We start from the raw sequence: 22,599 nt of genomic DNA, 5'->3' as shown, positions 1-22,599 counted from the left end.
CAATGGTCGCAAAAATAATAGCGGTCAGATTCAAGTCAGGCACATCCGGAGTGGAGGTTAACCAGAAGTACTTGGTTGTGTACTTTATTTGTCTTCCGAATTTCTTGTGTTTGGTTCCGTATTTGTCATCACCGGTGTGTCCTAACGTAAGTTAGCTAACTAGTAGTGTTAATTTATAGCTACATTTTGTTGGCTTTGGTGATAAACTCGGGTACAAAGGTTATTTGCTTCGTTTAAGGTTTTAATTGCTGACATAAGTTAAACAAGGCATGGGGGCTAGCTTCAACTGTATGCTAGGTAACATTATCTTTATTATCAACTTAGCAAATAACGTTATCACTCCAGAAAAGGTCTAGCCACAGAAAGAAGAGGGGACATGATGACAACCGATGATATGGCTTGCAATGAGTTAATTAACATAGACGTTGACACCCTTGCCCCCCATGATTTAAAGCAAGAAAAAAATCTAACTTTCTGCAACTCTACGAAAGTACTACTCATTCTGTAAGAGGAGGTTGAGTGTAACAAACGGTCTATTTTATTGGCTTGCTAAAGTGCTGGTTATTTTATGTCATAATGGAGACGTATCTCTAATCTTGCAGACATTTGGTACATTTGTGGCATCCAAAAGAGCTTCAACAACAGTTTGGAATTGCTGTGGCCAGACCTTCAAGGAACTTTCTTCCATCCACAAACATGTGGCAAGGACTCATGACACTGACATTCACCAGCTTATCCAGTCCACATTTGAGGTTTTACTGAGCCAGATTGAGAAAGAAGCCACTTCACAACAACAATCAACAGAGAAAGAGCCAGTGGACATTGCCTCCTGGATACCTGACACCAGTCACATCACTGGTGACCAGCTTCACAAGTATGGGAGTTATTACATTCGACTGTATAGTACTCTATGAAATCAATACCTTCTCATGCTCTGTTTCTTGTAATCTGTAAAGTGGCCCAGGTGAGGTTCTTCTGCTCTACTGCTACTGTCAGTTGGCAGATCCACAGCTCATCTGTGCTTGGCAAAAGGCCCTTTGTGAAAAACTCCAGTTAACTGGCAAGGTAACAGAATTACAGAATCTTGGCTTATAAACAGATGATGATGATATATATATGTTTACATTCAGTTATCATACAATTTCTGCAGGTGAGAGTGGCAACCGAGGGGATCAATGGAACAGTTGGAGGCACAAAAGTGGCGACTGGCTTGTACATCAAGGCAATGTGCTGCCTTCCAATCTTCAATATAATGGAAAAAGAAGACTTTAAGGTAAAACAGAAAGGCTTCAGTTTGGGGCAAGTAGAACTGGCAAAATTTATGAGAAAATCATGATGTGGCCATTTTTAGGCCCATTTTAGACCTTTACAGGCAACCTGTGGGACCCTATGATCCATGAGATGTACATGATACAGACATCTTGGTGTCATTTAACCAGTGTAGTGGAGGGTATACGCGGGTATACGCTGTATATCCACTTGTTTTTCAGTGGGCATTGCGTATACTCACTTAATCCCTACGATGCGTATCAAAGTAGTGTAGTGGAGCTATACACCGTATCAATAAGGCTGATGGAACCGATCAGAATGTTTAGTTTAAAATCTTGAACTATTATTTCTTCACATTTTAGGCGCAGCAATGTGCACATGGTGGTAGGCCTATGCGCGAATGTTCAAAAATGCAATTTGTGGGTAAACACCGTTATAAAATGCACATGGAGAGAGATGGAAATTTCCTTTAGAAATTTAGAAAACATGCGACAACTATCATGGGTTGATAATGACTAGGATAATGCCTTTAACTGCTAGACAATTAAATAAACGTGAAAGAACCAATAGAACAGGAAAGGAAGTCATTATAAAATAATTACCTCCACGTTTCTATGGTGGGATTTTGTCTATAAGCTATACTGAACAGAAATATAAATGCAACAATTACAGTTCATATAAAGAAATCAGTCCATTTTAAATAAATAAATTAGGCCCTAATCTATGGATTTCACATGGCTGGGTCGGGGTGCAGCCGTGGGTGGGCCTGCGAGGGCATAGGCCCACCCACTTGGGAGCCAGGTTCAGCCAATAAGAATTAGTTTTTCCCCACAAAAGGGCTTTATTACAGACGGGAAATACTCCTCAGCACCCCCCATCCCTCTGACGATCCAGCAGGTGAAGAAGCCGGATATGGAGGTCCTGGGTTGGACATACTGACAAATTTATTTAAAAAATGACGTTGGAGGCGGCTTATTGTAGCGAAATGAACATTCAATTATTTGGCAACAGCTCTGGTGGACATGCCAATTGCACACTCCCTCAAAACTTGAGACATCTGTGGTATTGTGTTGTGTAACAACTGCACATTTTAGAGTTGCCTCTTATTGTCCCCAGCACAAGGTGCACCTGTGTAATGATCATGCTGTTTAATCAGCTTTTTGATATGCCACACCTATCAGGTGGATGGTTTATCTTGACAAAGGGTAAAATGCTCACTAACAGGGATGTAAACAAATTGTGCACAACATTTGAGAGAAATAAGCTTTCTGTGCATATGGAACATTTCTGTGATCTTTTATTTCAGCTCATGAAACATGGGACCAGCACTTTACATGTTGCGTTTATATTTTTGCTCAGTATTCTTTGAAGCAAGGCAAGACATGCCTCAATCTATGAAGTATATGTCCAGTTTTAAACAATTAAAGAACAGAAAAAATATAGCGACGCCAACAATAGACCTAACCATTGTCTTGTAGATGGAGAAGCTTTCCCCCAAAAAATTCTCAATTAAATGTTAACTAGCTACAAAGTAGCCTATGCCTACCTGGCAGAATCAATCCAGTGGCTATTTGTTTTGCAAACTGCAACTCGTGCTACAGAAACACATATAACCAAACAGTGCTAGGTGCCTGTTCGCTTGAATTAAAGGGTAACTACATTCAAAAAAAGAATTTTTCCCAAACCTCAAAAGTGGTCTCCTGATGTGGTTTAAGCATTTTTATGGACTTAGAACATCATCTTTTTGTTGAGTGCGAAAATCCGAAACCTATGAATTTCTGACAGTTGATAGCCTAATTTATCTGTTTCAATAGTTGGCCTATTATTAGTCTACTGCACAGTACAGCTTGGGTTGGCCTGACTGAAAGACCAATATGGGATTATTCACGTTAGGTCATTGTGCGTGTCACTGTTTGTCATAGAATTTTTCACACACGGTGCCTTTCCTTCGCCGGGCAGGACATCTGGGATATTTAGCAAAATTTGAGTATACCCACTTCTCCAGGCACCATTACACCATTGCATTTTACATTTACATTTAAGTCATTTAGCAGATGCTCTTATCCAGAGCGACTTACAGTTGGTGATTTTACTCCTTTTATAGTGTTATCTCAAATATGGAGTATGTCATGATCCCGAAATAGAAATGTTCACATTCATTTTTTCAACATAAAAAATATGAATATCTCAAAAGTACCCTTTTTGATTTTGCTTATTTATTTATTTTTTACATTTACGTCATTTAGCAGACGCTCTTATCCAGAGCGACTTACAGTAGAGTGCATACATTTTTATTAAATTTTTACATACTGAGACAAGGATATCCCTACCGGCCAAACCCTCCCTACCGGCCAAACCCTCCCTAACCCGGACGACGCTATGCCAATTGTGCGTCGCCCCACGGATCTCCCGGTTGCGGCCGGCTGCGACAGAGCCTGGGCGCGAACCCAGCCCAGCCTGGGCGCGAACCCAGAGACTCTGGTGGCGCAGCTAGCACTGCGATGCAGTGCCCTAGACCACTGCGCCACCCGGGAGACTACATATTTACATATTGTTTGGAACGATATACTCTTCAAACACGTCAAATTTCCAGAATGGGTTCTCTGGTACTTTAATATTTGATCCATTTAATGCTTAGAAATTGACATGAATGAAATCAAAAAGGGTATATTTGAGAAATTATAATTAAATTGAATATTTTTATTAAATGTTGAATAAATTAATGTAAAAACAAATGGTATTTCTGAATCTAGACAGACTCTGTTTGTTAGGAGTATAATGACACCAAGATGTTGTCTGTATCATGTACATTTCACAGATCATAGGGTCTTACAGGAGGCATGTATAGGTCTAAAACGGGCCTTAAGTGGCCATTTTCATCATGACTTTCTCAAACTGTTTGCGATACAATTGTAAAAAGCATGTCAAACTTTCTTCGTCTCAATGAAGTTACTATGTGAAAATTGCTATAACAATCTGAGAAACCTTAAATATTTTCGGGCTGTACTGGCATGGAATCGCCCAAGTGTTGTTTTCAATGCTCAATATGTCTTCCTGTCTCCCCTTAGACCAGCAATGGGGGTGCAGAGTGTTTTTGTGTCCTGAGGGTTGGAGTCTACAAGGAAATAGTGCCAATGGGAGTGGACCCAGATGCCCTCTCCTACAATCTAGCAGGTAAACAACATGTGTGTCTTGTGTACGTCTGCGTTGCATATGCTATTTGAGGTGATGGAACCAGTAAGTGGTTATGGTTGAATATGGCCCTGAGTTAAGCCTCTTTTTATCACTTAGGTACTCACTTGGAACCTGAAGAATTCCACAAAGAAGTGGAGGCTCTTTTGTCAAAAGGTGACTCTTGCAATGATACAATACTGCTGGACTGCCGGAACTTTTACGAGAGTAGAATTGTAAGTATTGCTTTTGACTGCATATGTTTGTATCCCACTTTGTTCTTTATGATTTTTTAAAAGTGTATCAAATAGAGTAATAAAAATATTGGCAGGTTAAATATGTTTTTGTTTTCAGGGCCAGTTCAGCCAATGTTTGGCCCCTAACATCTGAAATTTCAGTTACTTCCCCGATTTCGTTGACCAGAACCTTGACCTCTTTCGAGACAAGAAGGTCTTATGTACTGTACCGGCGGCATTCGCTGTGAACGCGGCTCAGCCTATCTCCGCTCAAAAGTAAGCCTACCTTTCAGGTTTTGCACAGTGTCAGTATATAATTGGAACATTTCAAACACACTTTATCCAACTAAAAAGCTCAACCTAAACAAACAGTGTTTGTTTCTTTCCTACTTCCAGCATGTGTGTAAAGAAGTTTATCAGCTGAAAGGTGGCATTCATAAGTACCTGGAACAATTCCCTGAGGGCTTCTATCGCGGCAAACTGTTTGTGTTTGACGAGCGCTTTGCAATCTCCTCCAACAGTGACATCATCTCAGGTCTGTGTTAACTGTGAATTGCCCTTAAGACTTTATGATCATCACAATGTTTTTTATTTTTATGTAAGCAGTAGCAAACCCAGCATTCCAACATATGGTTCACCATTCCTGTTAGAACGAGAGACCAGGGCCCAGTTTCCTGAAAGCGATGGAATTTAGGCTTACGAGTGTTTTAACGACTTTCCTACAACAGCCGAAGATGGAACATGCGTTTCCCAAAACATCATGCAGAGAGAACGTTTGCTAAGTGCATCGTTGAGGCATGTGTCGATACTGATAGGATCGAAAGAAAGGAAGCATTGCTCTAGGATCAGCGTTCTCCCTTTCCAATCTTACCTTAACATTACAATTATTCCACAATACTTATGACGAATTAGCTCCTAGAGCGATATTATCACCTATGGCTACAAATATTGAGCCGGCTTATTCTAATACTTACGCTATAATAATGCACTAAATCAAGATTTGGCACATCATTGCTCACGTTACACATGAAATATATTGAGGCAAAAATTACAGACGGTAGCGCTCAAATTGCTAAATAAAACTCAATTGAATGAACATGAAATGTATTTTATAATAATTCAATATATAGGCCTATGTAGCCTAGACTGTATTTATATTTTAATACAGTCATCTCGGTTTTCACCTGAAGCCTCTATATCCTTCTCTTGTTATGCAAAGAAATAGTCAACTTTGTATTTGTAGTCGCGGTCACATTTGTTCTGAAGTTATTAGCCGTCACAGAAAGACAGATGAACATCTTGATTTTGTGTTTAGCAGAGATTTCTGTGTATAAAGTGATGTGGAAACGCAAAAAAAAGCATGTAATGACGTACTTAACTGTTCTGTGAGTGGTCTGAGGCAGTTGTTAAATATCAATCTTTTTCAAGCGCAACTTTAGTAACGATGGTTTTGGGAAACAGCTCTGAGATTTAACAATGCTCCTACTAAGGTTTAAGCGATGAATGTAGCCTTAAGATGCTTTTGGGAAACCAGGCCCTGTCCATCAACATTCCTCTCCCCTTCCTCTGTGTGCAGAGTGTAGGTACTGCAATTCTCCGTGGGACCAGTACCAGCTATGCTCCACCCACTTCTGCTGCCAGCTGGTCCTTTCCTGCTCTGCCTGCAGACAGGGGGGCCACACCAAGGGCAAGGGAGAAGAGCCCTCCGCCACACCTCCACAGAGAGAGGAGTGCGAGTGCACAGCCATGCGGCCCAGGATGCATTGTGATGTGACATCACCTGTTTAAAAAAGTACAACAGAGCTAAGCAGAGACCTTACCTGGAGCTTAACCCATTCATGTATTTTAAATGGACAATCCTTATTCAATAGACTCAAATGTGATTGTGGTGACAATCGGCTTGTGCCTATTTTAATTAAAGAAATCCTTCTCAACAGATGTTATTTTATTTGTTTGCCTTTAATTACTCACCATCATGAGTTAAAAATGCAATAACATTTTACACTAGATAGTAAATATGACAGAGACATCAAATGTCCCTGATATCATCACTTGGTTTATTGTTTAATACAAATAAATTAAACATCTATATTTAGAACAACAGAAAAAAATAGGTGCTGATTTGACTAGCTAAATACTCTGTTTTTTCAACACTGATCCAGCTCCTGCACTTCTGCCTACTGACAGGTGGCGCCGTTCTGCCATCTCTAGTCGCATAGAAACGGCAGCTTGACATAAGTGGATGAACCTCGTCGTCTCTGCTAGACAGCCATCGGAGTAGGGGGCACAAAATCCTCAGCCAACACCTAGCTAGCTAATGGGGATATTGCCTTGGTGACAACCTTTCATGTGTTTTTGTCACCCTGTGCATTCGTGACCAAGAGACGGACCTGAAAACCCCTGTCGGTTACAGCATGAACTCTACGCCTAATGGTGGAGCAGCACCACCCTATCAGAATGGTAAAACGGGCCGTGGAGATACGGCCGCTAGCTAAACTAGCAAGTGCCAGTGGTTGAAATAGCTAGTGGATGTGTGAAAGGGTGTTGCTTGGCTACCTATTGCGTCTGGTAATTAGCTTAGATAACCAACTTACGTAAACTATAGCGTTATTAGCTAGTAAACACGGACAATTGTCCGTTTGTTATTAATTAGCAGTAACGGTAGCTAGAAACAGCTAGCAAACCGTTAGCCATCTACTGTAAACGTTAAAGAGAACGCTAAACTTTCTAGCTAACATCCATTCAAGCTTGCAACTAGCCAGCTAGCTAGTTGGCAAGCTATCTTGAACAACCACATCACTAAAGTATTTGTAGTGATATTGGTTATGTTCACAAATGGATGTTGCCAGCAATTATCTATCTTTGCTTATTGTTCTAACGCAGCCAGGGTCCATGGAGGGGAGGAACCTTTAGGCTAGCTAACTAGGGTATTGACATCTCATTACTGGTAGGACAATACACCGGCAACTAGTTAGCAAAATTATGTTACTGTTGGTTTGAATAAGTCAGTAACAGTTAACTGCTTAGTTGACATTGACAGGTTTGACCCCTTCTATAGAATATTTAGTAATGTAGGTAGGTAATACTTTTGATAATGGTAGATTGATTACACATTGATGATCAAAAATCCATCAACAATATGTAAATTGTCCGCAAACTCATTAAAAAAAATTCTAACATGAATCCTGGTTTTGCTAACGTCAACTGTCATTCTCCACAGGTCCAGTAGGACAGACCTACCCATCCACATATCCTCCGGGGTACTATGGAGCAGGGCCTCAACAGCAGGGCTACCCAACCATTTCAGGACACTGTGCCCCTGCCCTCAACAAATCTCCCATTACGAACAATGACCACAGTGCTTACTACCACCACAACAGCCACCAGCAGCCTATTGCTGCACCTACTGTAGCCCCCTCTGGATACAGAGCAACCCAAGGCTCCCATCCTCCCTCTCAGCCCTATGGCACCCTTCCCACCTCAGTTGCCCCTCCAAACCCCCAACAGGCACCTCCATTCCAACAACCATCCCCCTATGCACCGCATGGGGCCTACCATGGACAGCAGCAGTACCTCACCTCCCAAGCGCTAATCTATCCCCAGCAGCTTAACTTGGTGTCAGCGACCCCCAGCAGCCAAGGCACTCCCATGTACCCCATTGTCTCGTACCCCTCTGCACCAGGAAGCAGCCAGTACGGCACTTTGCGTTCCTCCCAGGCTCCCACCGGCTCAGGAGCCGTTTCCAACCTGATAGGCGCTCCCCTCCACCAGTATCCCCCAGGAAATGGCACCAGTCACCCAGCATCTACTGTAGCGGTTCCCTCTGGGCATAGCATGGCTCCACCCGGCCATCCAGCCACAGTCAACGGCCAGGATAATGCAGGTACAGTCGACTCTGCACTGTTGTGATTGTCCGTACATAATCGATTTTGAGACACTTGTCAATCCCCTTTTCTTTTTAATTTATGTGAAGACAATATTTGATATACTTGCCTCTGCCTTAATTGTCGTCTTCTCCCCAGTCCAAGCCCCAGTCCTCCAGCACTATGACCAAAGCCACCAGGCAGCCATGGCACATGACCACTATGGAGTCACACACAACACCGGGGGTGCTGACGGAGATAGACCACCTTCAGGAACCCCTTTCACTTCCTCCCCGGGGCATCAGCAAGGTAAATGGAGAGAGAAGAGAGGCTTTTCAACTTTTGAATTAGCCTCCATATCTCTACAGTAGCTCTATATTTGGTCATCAGCATTGAAGTCCTCAATGACATGCCCATGTCTGCCATTTTGATGCAAGTTTAAGAGGATCCTGCCAAGGCTCTGACAGTCATGGAATTTTGGATGATGGTAAATGACCGCGGTCTCCGTAAAATCCTTTGACTTATTTTTTTACAGTTATGACGGTTACTTAATTTTCATGACGGTCTTCATCCATAACCGTCAGTTATACGGTAATTTTGCCTGCCCTAGTTCCTGCATTTTTACGTTTGTGTGGTTATCCGTCCTCACCCTGAGGACCTTCATTAAATGATTGATGAAGGGATCTGTATTTCATCTTTCAAACTCACTTCTTGTAGGCTTAGTCTAACTAAGTGAATTGAATAGGTCCTCTATCTCCTTTTTGTTCTTGTCCTGTCTCGCTGTCCGTTTTCTCTACTCCATAGATACAATCCTACCATGATTTGTTTTTGTCTCAATTTGGTAGAAGCTAGTGAGAAGTGATGTTTCGACAGGCGAATCGCAAGCATCCTCACCAACATTCCCACCACACAGGCACAGATTTTCTAAACTCACAGTCCTCTGGCTCCGTCCTCGCCCCCTCCTCCCCTCCACATAGTTGACGGTTGTTCTGTTTTGTACCCTCCCACCCCTCTACAGGCATGCACTACGGATATGTAGCCAATAGTGGCGCTAGCTCTGCCAACGCCTCCACCAACGCTGCCCCCTTGTCATCCAGCTCCGATGAGGATGTTGATGAGGAGGAGGATGAGGAAGCAGGTCTGCTTATAGCTTTTATTCTCATCCCTGCCTGCCCCTCATCCCAACCCAACTCCAATAACCACCCAACCAACCCGACCCTCACATCAACCCACTTACTTTCTTTTCAACCCCAGGCACTTTGCATTCATACTCATGTCTCAAAGCCACCTCTGCCCATCTCTAGCAGCTTGCCTGCCCCCCACTTGCAGATCCATCTCTCTCTGCTGCCCATCTGACGGCATCCACGCATTCAACATCTACGCCATATCTTCTCCCAACATTATCACAGTGTTCCCAATAGATTTTTGATGTTAGTGATGTGAGCTCGTTGTAACTAAAATCACTGAAGCATGGCAGTCAGAATGGTGTGGAGCATCTGATCAGTTATCCTAACTTCATCACAAAGAGGTTAAGCCTCATTCGAACCATCGGTTCAAATAATGTGAGTACGGTGTAGTGTTTGAGAGTAAATGATCTGTTTTAGAATCTGTTTAGTCTTCTTGACATTCAGGCTATGCACTCGTTCTTGTCCTTTCCAATCATGTCCTCAGTTTTCCTCTCACCCACTAACCATTTGGGAATGTTTGTCTGCATTTCAATTACAGGAAGGGATCTAACTGGTCTCTGAATAAAAACCTTCTTATTGCTTCCCATTGGAATTTCCAAATTGTATCCTCCTGAAAAACAATTGATTTTTGCATGATTGGTTTTGCATTTAAATAAACAAATGTTTAGAGCAGACATAATTTAACACAATTTTCAATAGACCCCTATCTGGGCCAGTCAATAGCCTCCAGTTTGTTTGGAACCTGAAATCTTAGCAACTTCCATAGTTATGCTATCCTGATAATGATATTATTCATACTACATTTCACATTTTGTTATCAGAGTACATGCAGTGTTTCAATGAGAAGGTGTTGATGAGTGTCCTAGAGGCGCTGGTGGGTCTCAACCTTGGGTAGTGTGTTATTGTCTAGAGGTTAACAGCTTTTTATATATAGCATGTCCCCTGTTACCATGGGCCAACAGGCTCTCTGCTGCTCACTGGTCTCCAATGGGAAAAGGGTAGAAGCTGAGGCATGTCAGCTCTAGCAGCTAACACTCATTAGCACCTTGGTTCATTTAAGTGTGCTATGCCTTAACTCTCCTCTGCCCTTGCACTCCAAACGCCCTCGGATGTCATTTTCATGCACATTTTTTGCCACTGATGTTTCTCTGTTTGTCCTATTTCTTCTCGAGTGGTTTCTTATCATTCTCTGTAAATTTGGCCAATCATCATTCAGTCGCTCTCCGTTGATTGGCCACCGTTTTGTTTAGGCCTACTAAGCTTTTTTTGTGTCATTTTGATATGTCTAATTAGCTGAATTCCGATGTGTTAGGAGGGCTTGTCAGTCATAATACATGCTTCCCCAGGCCCAGGTTCTTTAATATATAGAGCACTTAATCCACTGGGGTGGCAGGCAGATTTAGCTGCCTGTGATAATTGGAGCTCATCCAATGAGGCAGCGCTATCTTGGTTCACTGTCACAGCCCTCCGTTTTGCCCAATTGGATTAAACGACTCGTTCAGAGCTTCCAGTGCGTGGGTGTAGGTGGCGAGACCTAAAATGCCTTCTCTCAGAGATCTGGAAGGGAAGGCTGGATGTGTACAGCCTAGAGATGATGATGATGATGATGATAACTGCTGCCTGTCTGTCTATGGCTTCACCTATTTTCCTATTTCATCAGCATCACATTCCTCCTGCCCTGCTTACACACGCCTAACATGTCCACCTTTCATGTGTCATTTTTCTCCTGCCTGCATGTGCGCTGTAATAAACTTTTAAAGTTAGAGAGCAGCTCCTCAAATGTTTTTCTCTTCCTTCCCCCACCGTCCCCACTCTCAGGTGGTGATAGTTCCTCAACTACCACTGGCAGTGCGTCCCCGGTGCCCAACAGCTACGACTCCCTGGAAGGCGGCAGCTACCCAGGTACATACTGTACTCGGCTCTTAAAAATACAGCGCCACGTTGAGGCATTTGACACAATTGAACGTTTCTGCTGCCCCATTTCTCTCCGCTAAACCACAACCCCAAATGCACTAAGTGGGCAGGCAGTTATCATTTGGTACCTTCAACCCTAATGTTTGTCACTCTATTTCTAGAGTCCTCCATTCCCCCCTCCGCCGACATGACCAAACAAGCCCCGCCCTTTGGCTATGGCTACCCCAGCATGCAGCCAGCTTATCAGCAGAGCCCGTCCCCCAGGACAGACTCCTCCCCCTCACACGGCAGGTACAACCAAACTGGCTACCAGCATTTGTCACAGGTAAGATGTTCTGGTACAACTCACCTGGTTGTGTATGACTAAAAGAGAATATATATTCTAAATAAACTGGGTGGTTCAAGCCCTGAATGCTGATTGGCTGACAGCGTTGGTATATTTAAGCAATAAGGTACGAGGGGGTGTGGTATATGGCCAATATACTACGGCTAAGGGCTGTTCTTAGTCACAAAGAAACCCGAAGTGCCTGGATAAAGCCCTTAGCCGTGGTATATTGGCCATATTCCACAAACCCCAGAGGTGCCTTATTGCTATTATAAACTGGTTACCAACGTATTTATAGCAGTAAAAATAAATGTTTTGTCATACCCGTGGTATACAGCTGTCAGCCAATCAGCGTTCAAGGCTTGAACCACCCAGTTTTCCACCCAGACCGTACACCACAGGAATGACAAAACATGTATTTTTACTGCTCTAATTACGTTGCTAACCAGTTTTATAATAGCAATAAGGCACCTCGGGGGTTTGTGGTGTATGGCCAATATACCACAGCTAAGGGCTGTATCCAGGCCCTCCTCATTGCGTCGTGCATAAGAACAGCCCTTAGCCGTGCTATATTGGCCATATACCACACCCCCTCGGCCCTTATTGTGTAATTTTAATATGGTCCCTCATGAAATACATAAAAAAGAGTTGGCCTACTAAGACACTGCATGTCAATACATTTCCCTGGGGGCATATTAGTGTTGTGGATATCAGTTCCTTTCTATCATGTTCATCTCTGCCCCACACCTGACCCTTGTGGTAATGATCTACCTGTCCCTAGTGACTGTTTGACTAACTGCCTCCTGTTTGTCCATGCAGCCCTTCCCTAACATGTCCCAGCTGTCTGCGGCCCTGGGGGGGCTGAGCGGTGTGCCAGAGCTGGAAATGGAGGCTCTGCGGCCTGTCAACCTGCTGCAGGAGAGGAACCTTCTGCCCCACCGGCCCTTGGATGCCCCTGAACCCAACCTCAACGCTGACCTCAAGAAGGCCAACTGCAGCCCGGAGTAAGGGGCAGGGGAAATTTGTGGATTTGAGGATATGCTGGTATCTGGACACAACACTAACGGACAATATTCAGCGTAAACTGAAACACTAGGATTGACAAGTGCGATCCCAAGTTTATTTATCGGATCAAGCAAAACACATATTGGGAACGTTTGTTGATTTCAAATGTACTTCTCCTCTATCTCCAATTTGTAAGTCGCTCTGGATAAGAGCGTCTGCTAAATGACTTAAATGTAAATGTATCTCCACACTGCATTGTTCCTCCATAGTCTCCGCTCACTCAATTGAACTTATTAGCTCATGCCTTTACAAAGCTGTGCTAAAAGCTCTTCTCTCTGGCCTCCACAGCACATTCAGGTGTACCCTGACCAACATCCCACAGACCCAGGCCCTGCTGAATAAAGCCCGGCTGCCCCTGGGCCTCCTCCTGCACCCCTTCAGAGACCTCGCAGTAAGAAGACACCCAGCCCTAATACAACCCGGGCCCTGTCCACAAACATCCCCTAGCCCCTAACTCCTATGCGCTGGTGTAGATCTGAGAGGATTGGATAGGTGTAAGCGACTGACATTTCAGGAAGCTACCAACTTGGAAGTGCAATTGAATTGAAACGCTACATTGAACATAGCACAAATGTTTTTTTGTGGAATTGCGTGAATATCCTAGAATAAGACACTTCAGTGGTTATTTATATTGACTGTGGCGTTCAGTGCCCCTTAATAACACCCTGTCAATATGTCATAGGAAGTTGACCTGAGTTCAGAAACAGAAAAGCAGGAGGCAAGGCAGGATGAGCTGGAGGGTGAGAAGGTGCAGAAAGCCATGGTTTTAGTTTCATTGAAAGTGTCAGGTGCAAGGTGGTAAAAGTACAAAAACAGACTGTTGATATAAAGACTTTACAGAAAGGAGTCCTCTCCTATAGATTGCAGACGCAGGTTCGATCAGATGTAGAATGTAGAACACGTTTTCATAAATAATTTAATGAGTAACAAACCACAAATCAACAGTCATCTTCATCTTTGGGCTCCCGAGTGGCGCAGCGGTCTAAGGCACTGCATCTCAGTGCTAGAGGCGTCACTACAGTCCCTGGTTCGAATCCAGGCTGTATCACATCCAGCCGTGATTGGGAGCCCCATAGGGCGGCGCACAATTGTTCCAGCGTCGTCCGGGTTTGGCCCGGGTAGACCATCATTGTAAATAGGAATTTGTTCTTTAACTGACTTGCCTATATAAAAAAGTAATCCCATAATCTCTCTTTCTCTCCATCCATAGCAACTCCCAGTGATCACGTCCAGCACCATAGTGAGATGTCGCTCCTGTCGTACCTACATTAACCCCTTCGTCTCCTTCCTGGACCAGAGGAGATGGAAATGCAGCCTCTGCTACAGGGTCAATGATGGTATGGATCCCTCTATTCAATATGTGTACTTAGGGCAGCACCGTCCAAAATGCGAGACGTTAAATAGCACCTGCTAAATGACTTGAATGTGCATATTCTCCCCCTCACAGTTCCTGATGAGTTCATGTACAATCCCGTGACCCGCTCCTATGGAGAGCCCCACAAGAGGCCAGAGGTGCAGAACTCCACTGTGGAGTTCATAGCCTCTTCAGATTACATGGTGAGTGATATTTATTTAAAAAATATATAATTTTAAATTTTTGTTCATTCATCCAGAAACAGTTTGCCCACAATCCTCTAGAGGGCAGGTCTCCATCAGATTCATGCAGTCACCAATGGCAAGGCACTGTGCTTTCCAATATCAGACTGTCAGTCTGCAGATGTGAACTGGTTGAATGTTTTGCGTAAAGCATGTGTATGGGTGTTGTCCCCAGCTGCGGCCCCCTCAGCCTGCAGTGTACCTGTTTGTGCTGGATGTGTCTCACAACGCGGTGGATGCAGGCTACCTGGATGTCTTCTGTCAGACCTTACTGGAGAACCTGGACAAGTGAGTTGCTTCGCACCTGGATTCATGTGTTCAATATGATCTGAGTTGCTTATAGCACTGCCGTTGACTCCTGATAAATTCACTTAGATAACCGGTGCAGTAGCTATAGTTTTCCAGTCAGTTTATATGTGTCTGACAAAGGCCTTTCCTGCTCACACTCCTACTATTAAGTAGTCAAGGCTCCATTTCAAAGAAAAATAGACAAATAAAAGCCATGGATCAAATGTGAAACAGGTCAAGCACTACTATAAAAGTCATACTAGTATTGGCCGGCTTGCAAGTGCGTAAGAACTGGAGGCAGATGAAAGTAAATGGTGATCGCTCTGTTGCTTTCTATTTTCGTAGTTAAGTCCGTCAACATTCATACACATGAACAATAAGATTTGGTCAAATCCGAATTTAATCGCACAGGGAGCAAACCATTTTGAAGTGTATATACTTGAACTCTTGCCAGAAAAAAAGAAAAGAGAAACATGAAATACTTTAGCAGGACTGTCCTTCCTGTTTTTCACAGGAAATTATCCTGTTCTTTGTTGCATCTATACAAAACTAGCTCTGCCGAAGGTTCACTGCTGGTTCCGATGTCTGGAAAATCTCAGTCACGTCAACTTGAACTCCATAATCCCACATTCTGACGTGAAAAAGAGTTCACCAGAACGCCACACTCACACACATCTGGTATCTCTCAAACCAGAGTTATTCTGCCATTTTCTTGACCTGTTCCGTTGTACAGTACTGTTACATGCCGCGGCTAGGCTAACTCTCCGGGGGGTGTCTGTTCTGTGTCTCAGGATGCCGGGGGACACGCGTACCCGAGTGGGCTTCATCACCTTTAACAGCACCATCCACTTCTACAACCTCCACGAGAGCCTCTCGCAGCCCCAGATGCTGGTGGTCTCCGACATCGACGGTGTGTGTGTTTCAGTCAGCTCTCCTCCGTCTTTAGGTCCACTGCCTAAAAATCCCCAGTCTGGGTGCCAGTCGGTTTGTGCTCGAGCCAACATGTCGTTGTCTTACCAAACAACAAACAGCCCTTGGCAAGGCAACGGTGTTGTTGACTGCAGACTGACTACACCCTCCTCTCCCTCAAACCGACATGTCACTTATTCACTAATGGTAAAAATAATGTGTACTGTAGAGATGTAATGACTTGTCCTTCTGCTGGTGAATATAGTCATTTCTCCAAGTGAATTATCCCAGGTCATTGAATGTGAGCTGTGGTGATGCAGTAACTAATTCAGTCTTTGTTCTGTTTTTGTAGATATCTTCATTCCAACCCACGACAGTCTACTGGTGAACCTGAAGGAAAGCAGAGCGGTAAAGGTTTTTCTTTGACTGAGAATGTGTGGAACTATTTGTGTTTACCAGTGTCATCACAGGCTGATGTTTTTTTCTATATGTATTTATTTTTAAATGACTGGAGGGTGAGAGTCTGTGTTTCTGACCATGTATGGTTGCTTTAGTGTGATAGTCAGTTTGTTTTCTGATGCTGGTGTGTGAGCGCATCTTTAGTCATTTTGACTGTTCTCTCTCCCTCTGATCTCTCTTCTCGCTCTCATTTTCTCTCCGACTCCCCCTCCCAGCTGGTGAGGGTCCTGTTGACCTCCCTACCCGGCATGTTTAGCCAGACCAGGGAGACCCACAGTGCCCTGGGCCCGGCGCTGCAGGCTGCCTACAAGCTCATGTCCTCCACAGGGGGCCGCGTCTCCGTGTTCCAGACCCAGCTACCCACGCTGGGTGCCGGCCTGCTGCAGTCTCGGGAGGACCCTAACCAGAGGTCCAGCACCAAGGTATGAGTGCTGAGTCGCACACACAGGCATGACACACACACACACTGTCAGACCATATGGCTCTGTAATGTAAGGTTCCAGTTGTCTAAGAAGTCTGTTCTGCATGTTATGTTGTGACAGGGGGTCCAACACCTGGGCCCAGCCACAGACTTCTACAAGAAGCTGGCCCTGGACTGTTCTGGTCAGCAGATAGGAGTGGACCTCTTCCTCCTCAGCTCCCAGTACTCTGACCTGGCCTCACTAGGTAAGACGTGATCGTCCATTCCTCAGATTATATAATAGACAGGTTACTGTTTAGGAAAATGCTAAAAGTTGAGAAAGAGAATGGTTTTGGCAAAATAGAATACAGCAGTCGTAAGAGTTTACAGGGTTGGAGTCAATTCCATATCAAATATAGACAGTAAACCTAAGGCTACACACCGCATTCTCTCTCTTTCTTTCCTTCTTTTTTTCTTTTTCTTCTCCCCCCCACCCTCTCGGTCCAGCGTGTGTGTCTAAATACTCAGCGGGTAGCATCTTCTACTACCCCTCGTTGCACCACGTTCACAACCCGGCCCAGCTGGACAAGTTCCAGAAGGATCTGGAGCGCTACCTCACCAGGAAGATCGGCTTCGAGGCTGTCATGAGGATACGCTGCACCAAAGGTAGGTCTATTTTGTTAGTTTGTTTCTTCAAATGGTTATGATTTTGCAAGGGTAAGCTACTCCTAGATATTTCGTTTTGTATTGTCTGAGTAGTTTTATAAAATCTTTTTCTGAAAGGTATTTCATCATATCCAATTGTCCCATCGCTGCAACTCCCGTACGGACTCGTGAGTGACAAAGGTCGAGAGCTATGCGTCCTTCCGAAACACGACCCTGCTAAGCCGCACTGCTTCTTGACACACTGCTCGCTTAACCCGGAAGCCAGCCGCACCAATGTGTCGGAGGAAACACCGTACAACTGGCTACCGAAGTCGGCGTGCATTGCGCCCGGCCCGCCACATGGAGTCGCTAGAGCACGATAGGACAAGGACATCCCGGCCCGGACAAACCCTTCACTAACCCGGACAACGCCTCATGGGTCTCCCAGTCGAGGCCGGCTGCGACACAGCCTGGGATCGAACCCGGGTCTGTAGTGACGCCTCTAGCACTGCGATGCTGTGCCTTAGAGCACTGCGCCACTCAGGAGGCCAAACAGTACACATTTCTTGACAATTTCTAGATTGGTTTAGTGGTCATCATTACTATGTATGTCAACAGGCTTGTCCATCCACACATTCCATGGGAACTTCTTTGTGCGCTCGACGGACCTGCTGTCCCTGGCCAATGTCAACCCAGACTCGGGCTTCGCTGTGCAGATGTCTATAGAGGAGAGCATGGCCGACACCTCACTGGCCTGCTTCCAGGCTGCACTGCTGTACACCTCCAGCAAAGGTGAACACCATCTCACCGTTTCATTCTTCGTGAAATATTTGGAGAAGTCATTCCCGACTTTTACTTAAATAATGAATAATTAGTCCCAGTTCTAGTACAAAGAGTTGTTATTTTAATATCATCTAACAAAGACAAATTAATCTACCCTCATTTCTGCTCCTATTCCCCCCCCTCCCTCCGTCCACCTAGGGAAGAGGCGGATCAGGGTCCATACTCTGTGTCTGCCAGTGGTCAGCCAGCTGAGTGATGTATATGCCGGGGCTGACGTTCAGGCCATCACCTGCCTCCTAGCCAACATGGGTGAGTGTATATATACGCACGCTGCATTTGTTCATGAGATCATTTATTCATACATTTTTATTTTGGATTCCTATGAACAGCCATTGACCGGTCGATATCGTCAAGCCTGTCGGACGCCCGGGATGCCCTGGTGAATGCGGTGGTGGACTCCCTGAGTGCGTACAAGAACACTGTCTCGAATCTGCAGCAGTCTGGTCTCATCGCCCCCGCAGCCCTCTGTCTCTTCCCCCTCTACGTGCTGGCATTACTCAAACAGGTCTGTCTGAGCAGCACACGCACACACACACAGCTTTTGTATGCGCCGTATGTCTCCGTCACTAGTCAGAAGCCGTTCAAGCTGTCAATGCTATCCCTTCTCATGAATCTGTGCTCCCTCCTCTCCTCCTCCTTTTTCTCCACCTAACAGAAAGCACTGCGCACAGGGACCAGCACGAAGCTGGACGAGCGCGTCTTCGCCATGTGCGAGTTTAAGAGTCAGCCGCTGCAGCAGATCATGCGCACGGTCCACCCCGACCTCTACCGCCTGGACACCATTTCAGACCAGGTGAGAGGTCAACACAGCCCGCTTTGCTTTGAACAACTGATTCATCTCTCCAGCGTTCCACTGGTTCCTAGCTGGACACGTTGGTTTTGTTTTACCTGGTGGGTCACAAGTATACTGAAATGTAGACTGCTTTACCCTTTTCTGTCCACAGGGGGCGCTCCACCTGAACGACTGCATAGTGCCCCAGCCCCATCTGCTGCACCTTACGGCTGAGAAGCTGACCAGAGAAGGCGCTTTCCTCATGGACTGTGGCAGCGTAAGTCCTGCTATGCTCTGTCAATTGACCGAAGTCCCTGAAAAAATGAACCTCGTCTCTGTTTGAGGACTTTTTAGCAATGAACTCCTCCATCTGTTCCTCCATGATGATAACAGATCTGACAAGGTTGGCTCGGTGAAGGCAATATTGCAGCATTGCAATTCTTGACACACTTAAACCGGTGCTCCTGGCACCTACTACCATACCCCGTTCAAAGGCACTTAAATCTTTTGTCTTGCCCATTCACCCTCTGAATGGCACACATACACAATCCAAGGCAATTATTTTTAACCTGTCTCCTCCCTTTGTCTACACTGATTTTAAAGTGGATTTAACAAGTGACATAAATAAGGGATCATAGCTTTCACCTGGTCAGTCTATGTCATGGAAGGAGCAGGTGTCCATAATGGTTTTAACACTCAGTGTAGATCAGTGTTTACCTCAAGGAAGGGAATGGAGGAAAGATTCATGTATTTGAAGAAGTATCCTTGTTACTGTCCCGTGTAGAAATGTATACTTCATTGACTTCCTCTCTGTTCTCTTCTCCAGGTGTTTTACTTGTGGATTGGGAAATGCTGTAATGATATGTTCATTCGAGACGTGCTGGGCTGCCCAAACCATGCTTCAATACCCCCTAACATGGTTAGTGGGGCACTAACATTCATTAGATACAATGTGACACATTTATTGCTGTGTATTACTCTGTGCTGTGTCCAGATGGTGCTTCACAATGAAATAGTACTGTACTTAGTCAGTTCAGCCAGGGAGTAATTTACATTTTAGTAGGTTTGTTTATTTGGTTCTACTTTTTTGACAAAAGGCCCGTGGCTACCTAAATAATGTAATACCACACAACGTGGGGTACAACCAAACACAGGCCGAGTAGCAATTGTCGAGGTTTTGTTTGCGTTTCTGATTCCATCTTTGGGGAAAAGACCAACACATCCCTAAACCACAGTTATGCTTCACATTCCGAACCACACGTACATATTTCACTAAATCACAAACACGACAGACTTGTGGAGATCTGGGATTGAAACCAACCACTAGTTATCTTTTAGTTTTTTCACACGCACACACACACACGCACACAGACACACACACACACAGTGTAGACTGTCTTGAGTAGTAAAGACAAAGCTGTGGGTCTTGTTTTTTTCTTCTGTCTCTTATGAATACCAGACCCAAATTCCTGAGCTGGAAACCCCTCTGTCTGAACGACTGCGCGCACTCCTCGCCTGGCTACAGGACTCGCGAACCTTCAGCTCAACACTTCACGTCGTGAAGTAAGTCAAGTACCCCTGGTCTGATCCATTGACGCGTGTGTGTGTTTGTTGCTAGTGAGTGCCTGGGTCCGTGTCGTGTAGGAAGCCATCGGTGACCACATAGTGAGTGTACAAAACGTTAGGAACACCTTCCTAGTATTGAGTTGTAAACCCCCTTTTCAAACTGGTGCACGTGGCACTTAATTATTTTGCCTTGCCCATTCACCTTCTATACGGCGCACATACATAATCCATGTCTCAAGGCTTAAAAATGATTTAACTTGTCTCCTCCCCTTTATCTACACTGATTGAAGTGGATTTAACAAATGACATAAGTAAGGGATTATAGCTTTCACCTTGATTCACCTGGTCAGACTACGTCATGGAACGATCAGGTGTTCTTACGTCATGCTGGTGCATTGTTGCACTATAAGCTATAAAAACAGAGTGTCGCACACTATGTTTAAACTCCCAGTAATTTATACATAGTGTGCGACTCTTTGTTTTTATAGCTTACAGTTTATTCACCGTTAGTCAGCACCTCTACACTAAATCATTTTCTCTGGGTGTGCGCCAGCTCATGCTTCTTATTGGGCATTGTTGCACAACGGCATTAGGCTGCTGTGAGGATCTGTTTGCTACGAATGTCTACGGGCCAGAGGACAATTCTTCATACCAAATGGAAGTCTTACAAATTCAAAGAGGCCTTTTTTAAGAGTATCAAAGTAATTTCAATAGAATGTAAATGTATTCGGACTATATGCGCTTATTTATTTCATTACTTCTCCCCGTAGGGATGATGCTTCAGCTAAGACCAGCTTTTTCCAGCACTTGGTAGAGGACCGGTCGGAATCAGCCTTCTCCTACTACGAGTTCCTGCTCCACATCCAGCAACAGATGTCCAAGTAGAACACACAGAGCAGAAGGCCCCTTGGGCCTTGTGTAGAAAAAACAATGAACGTGGCACATGGTAAACAGGAAGTTCCCTCAGACCACAGAGGGGACAACACAACCAACCCAACCCCACCCACCCTAGTGGTCCGGTCAACCACGGCCTATGACCCGGGGGAGGCAGGTGGAAGGATCAGAAAGAAAATGAAAAATCAGAGTGACAAAGTGAAGATGACTTCTGGTGTTAAAGTGAAGTAATAGGCCGTTGGACTCACAGATCAAGTGGTGCGCTCTGAACGGGCTGCTTCTTCAACCAGCTCGCTCCCTCGAACATTTCCCCTATCGTCTCTCAGCCGCTGTCGTAGCTCCACGTAGCATCTCTCTCCAAGGGAAAGCCAAAGATGCTACTTCCTCCTCATCTGATTAAGTTGACCCTTCTCTGATACGCCCCCGCATGTTGTGGTATGATCCACTTTTTTAAAAATGTTTTATTGTCATACATCCTCCACATCCTTCTCCCATTTCCTCCATCTTATCTTCAAACTCATTGACATAAGAGTACAGCATCCCCCCTCTTTGTTTTCAGTGTGTTCTGGAGCTACCTCTGTTACCATTGTGTTTGCTGCTGCTAGTCGGGTAATTGGCTACCCTCTGCTTAACAGGATGCTAGTCAACAGTGGCTGAATACCCCTCTGCACCTCGACTCCTCTCCCAGCTGTTCAAATCCTGTGTCGTCAGATGAAACTGAAACCTTTGTAAACTGCCACCCTCTTGTTTGTTTTTTTGATCCGCTACCAGACGTTGCTATCCACTTTGTAACTATTGAAAATAATATTTTGTGCGATAATTTATAATTTACCAGCTTATTAAATAAAATGAAACAGTATTTCACTTGATTCCCCCCCCCCCCCCCCCCCTCATTCACATATTTTGCAGAGGGGTATACTAGAAAGCAGGATCAATGAGTTAGCCAGTTAACTTGTGGAAATATTCTGAAATGACTTTTTATTCTTTAGAAATGTAAGCTTGAATTGGGCATGGTCTAATGACTCAGTAACCAAAAACACATATCTAAGTTTAAGAAAGATCATGAACCAGAAAAGCAAGTTATTTCTGGTTTGTCTGGCTAACTCATTAATCCTGCTTGTAGTATACCCTTCAGGTGTTGCAGAATCTGTCTGCTACATTAGAGGGCGCTCATCAATGTTTCATTCATGGTTTGTA

The 22,599-nt window shown here is 44.6% G+C and overlaps 1 protein-coding gene and 1 pseudogene across 2 annotated transcripts; both read left to right on the top strand.

Moving 5' to 3' along the window:
- The first annotated feature begins 2 nt into the window (after positions 1-2).
- Positions 3-6,614, top strand: LOC139581178 (thiosulfate sulfurtransferase/rhodanese-like domain-containing protein 2; annotated as a pseudogene).
- sec24b (SEC24 homolog B, COPII coat complex component) lies at positions 6,367-22,266 on the top strand. Of its 2 annotated transcripts, XM_071410660.1 has the most exons (25): positions 6,367-6,468; positions 6,864-7,136; positions 7,897-8,559; positions 8,699-8,848; positions 9,558-9,677; positions 11,545-11,628; positions 11,802-11,965; positions 12,785-12,969; positions 13,319-13,421; positions 14,241-14,367; positions 14,478-14,587; positions 14,802-14,914; positions 15,706-15,824; positions 16,176-16,231; positions 16,498-16,704; positions 16,825-16,948; positions 17,190-17,348; positions 17,946-18,119; positions 18,309-18,419; positions 18,500-18,675; positions 18,826-18,963; positions 19,115-19,219; positions 19,769-19,861; positions 20,402-20,505; positions 21,279-22,266. In XM_071410660.1, exons 2-25 carry the CDS (start codon positions 7,091-7,093, stop codon positions 21,391-21,393), a joined length of 3,546 nt encoding a protein of 1,181 aa, XP_071266761.1. In that variant the 5' UTR covers positions 6,367-6,468; positions 6,864-7,090; the 3' UTR covers positions 21,394-22,266. The 2 variants fall into 2 exon arrangements, with proteins under 2 accessions (XP_071266761.1, XP_071266762.1); XM_071410661.1 differs by lacking the exon at positions 9,558-9,677.
- The last annotated feature ends 333 nt before the right edge of the window (positions 22,267-22,599 follow it).

This window comes from Salvelinus alpinus, chromosome 7, assembly GCF_045679555.1.
Source record: "Salvelinus alpinus chromosome 7, SLU_Salpinus.1, whole genome shotgun sequence".
Classification (NCBI taxonomy): domain Eukaryota; kingdom Metazoa; phylum Chordata; class Actinopteri; order Salmoniformes; family Salmonidae; genus Salvelinus; species Salvelinus alpinus.
The sequence above is the reverse complement of the archived record's forward strand: the minus strand, read 5'-3'. Positions and strand labels throughout refer to the sequence as shown.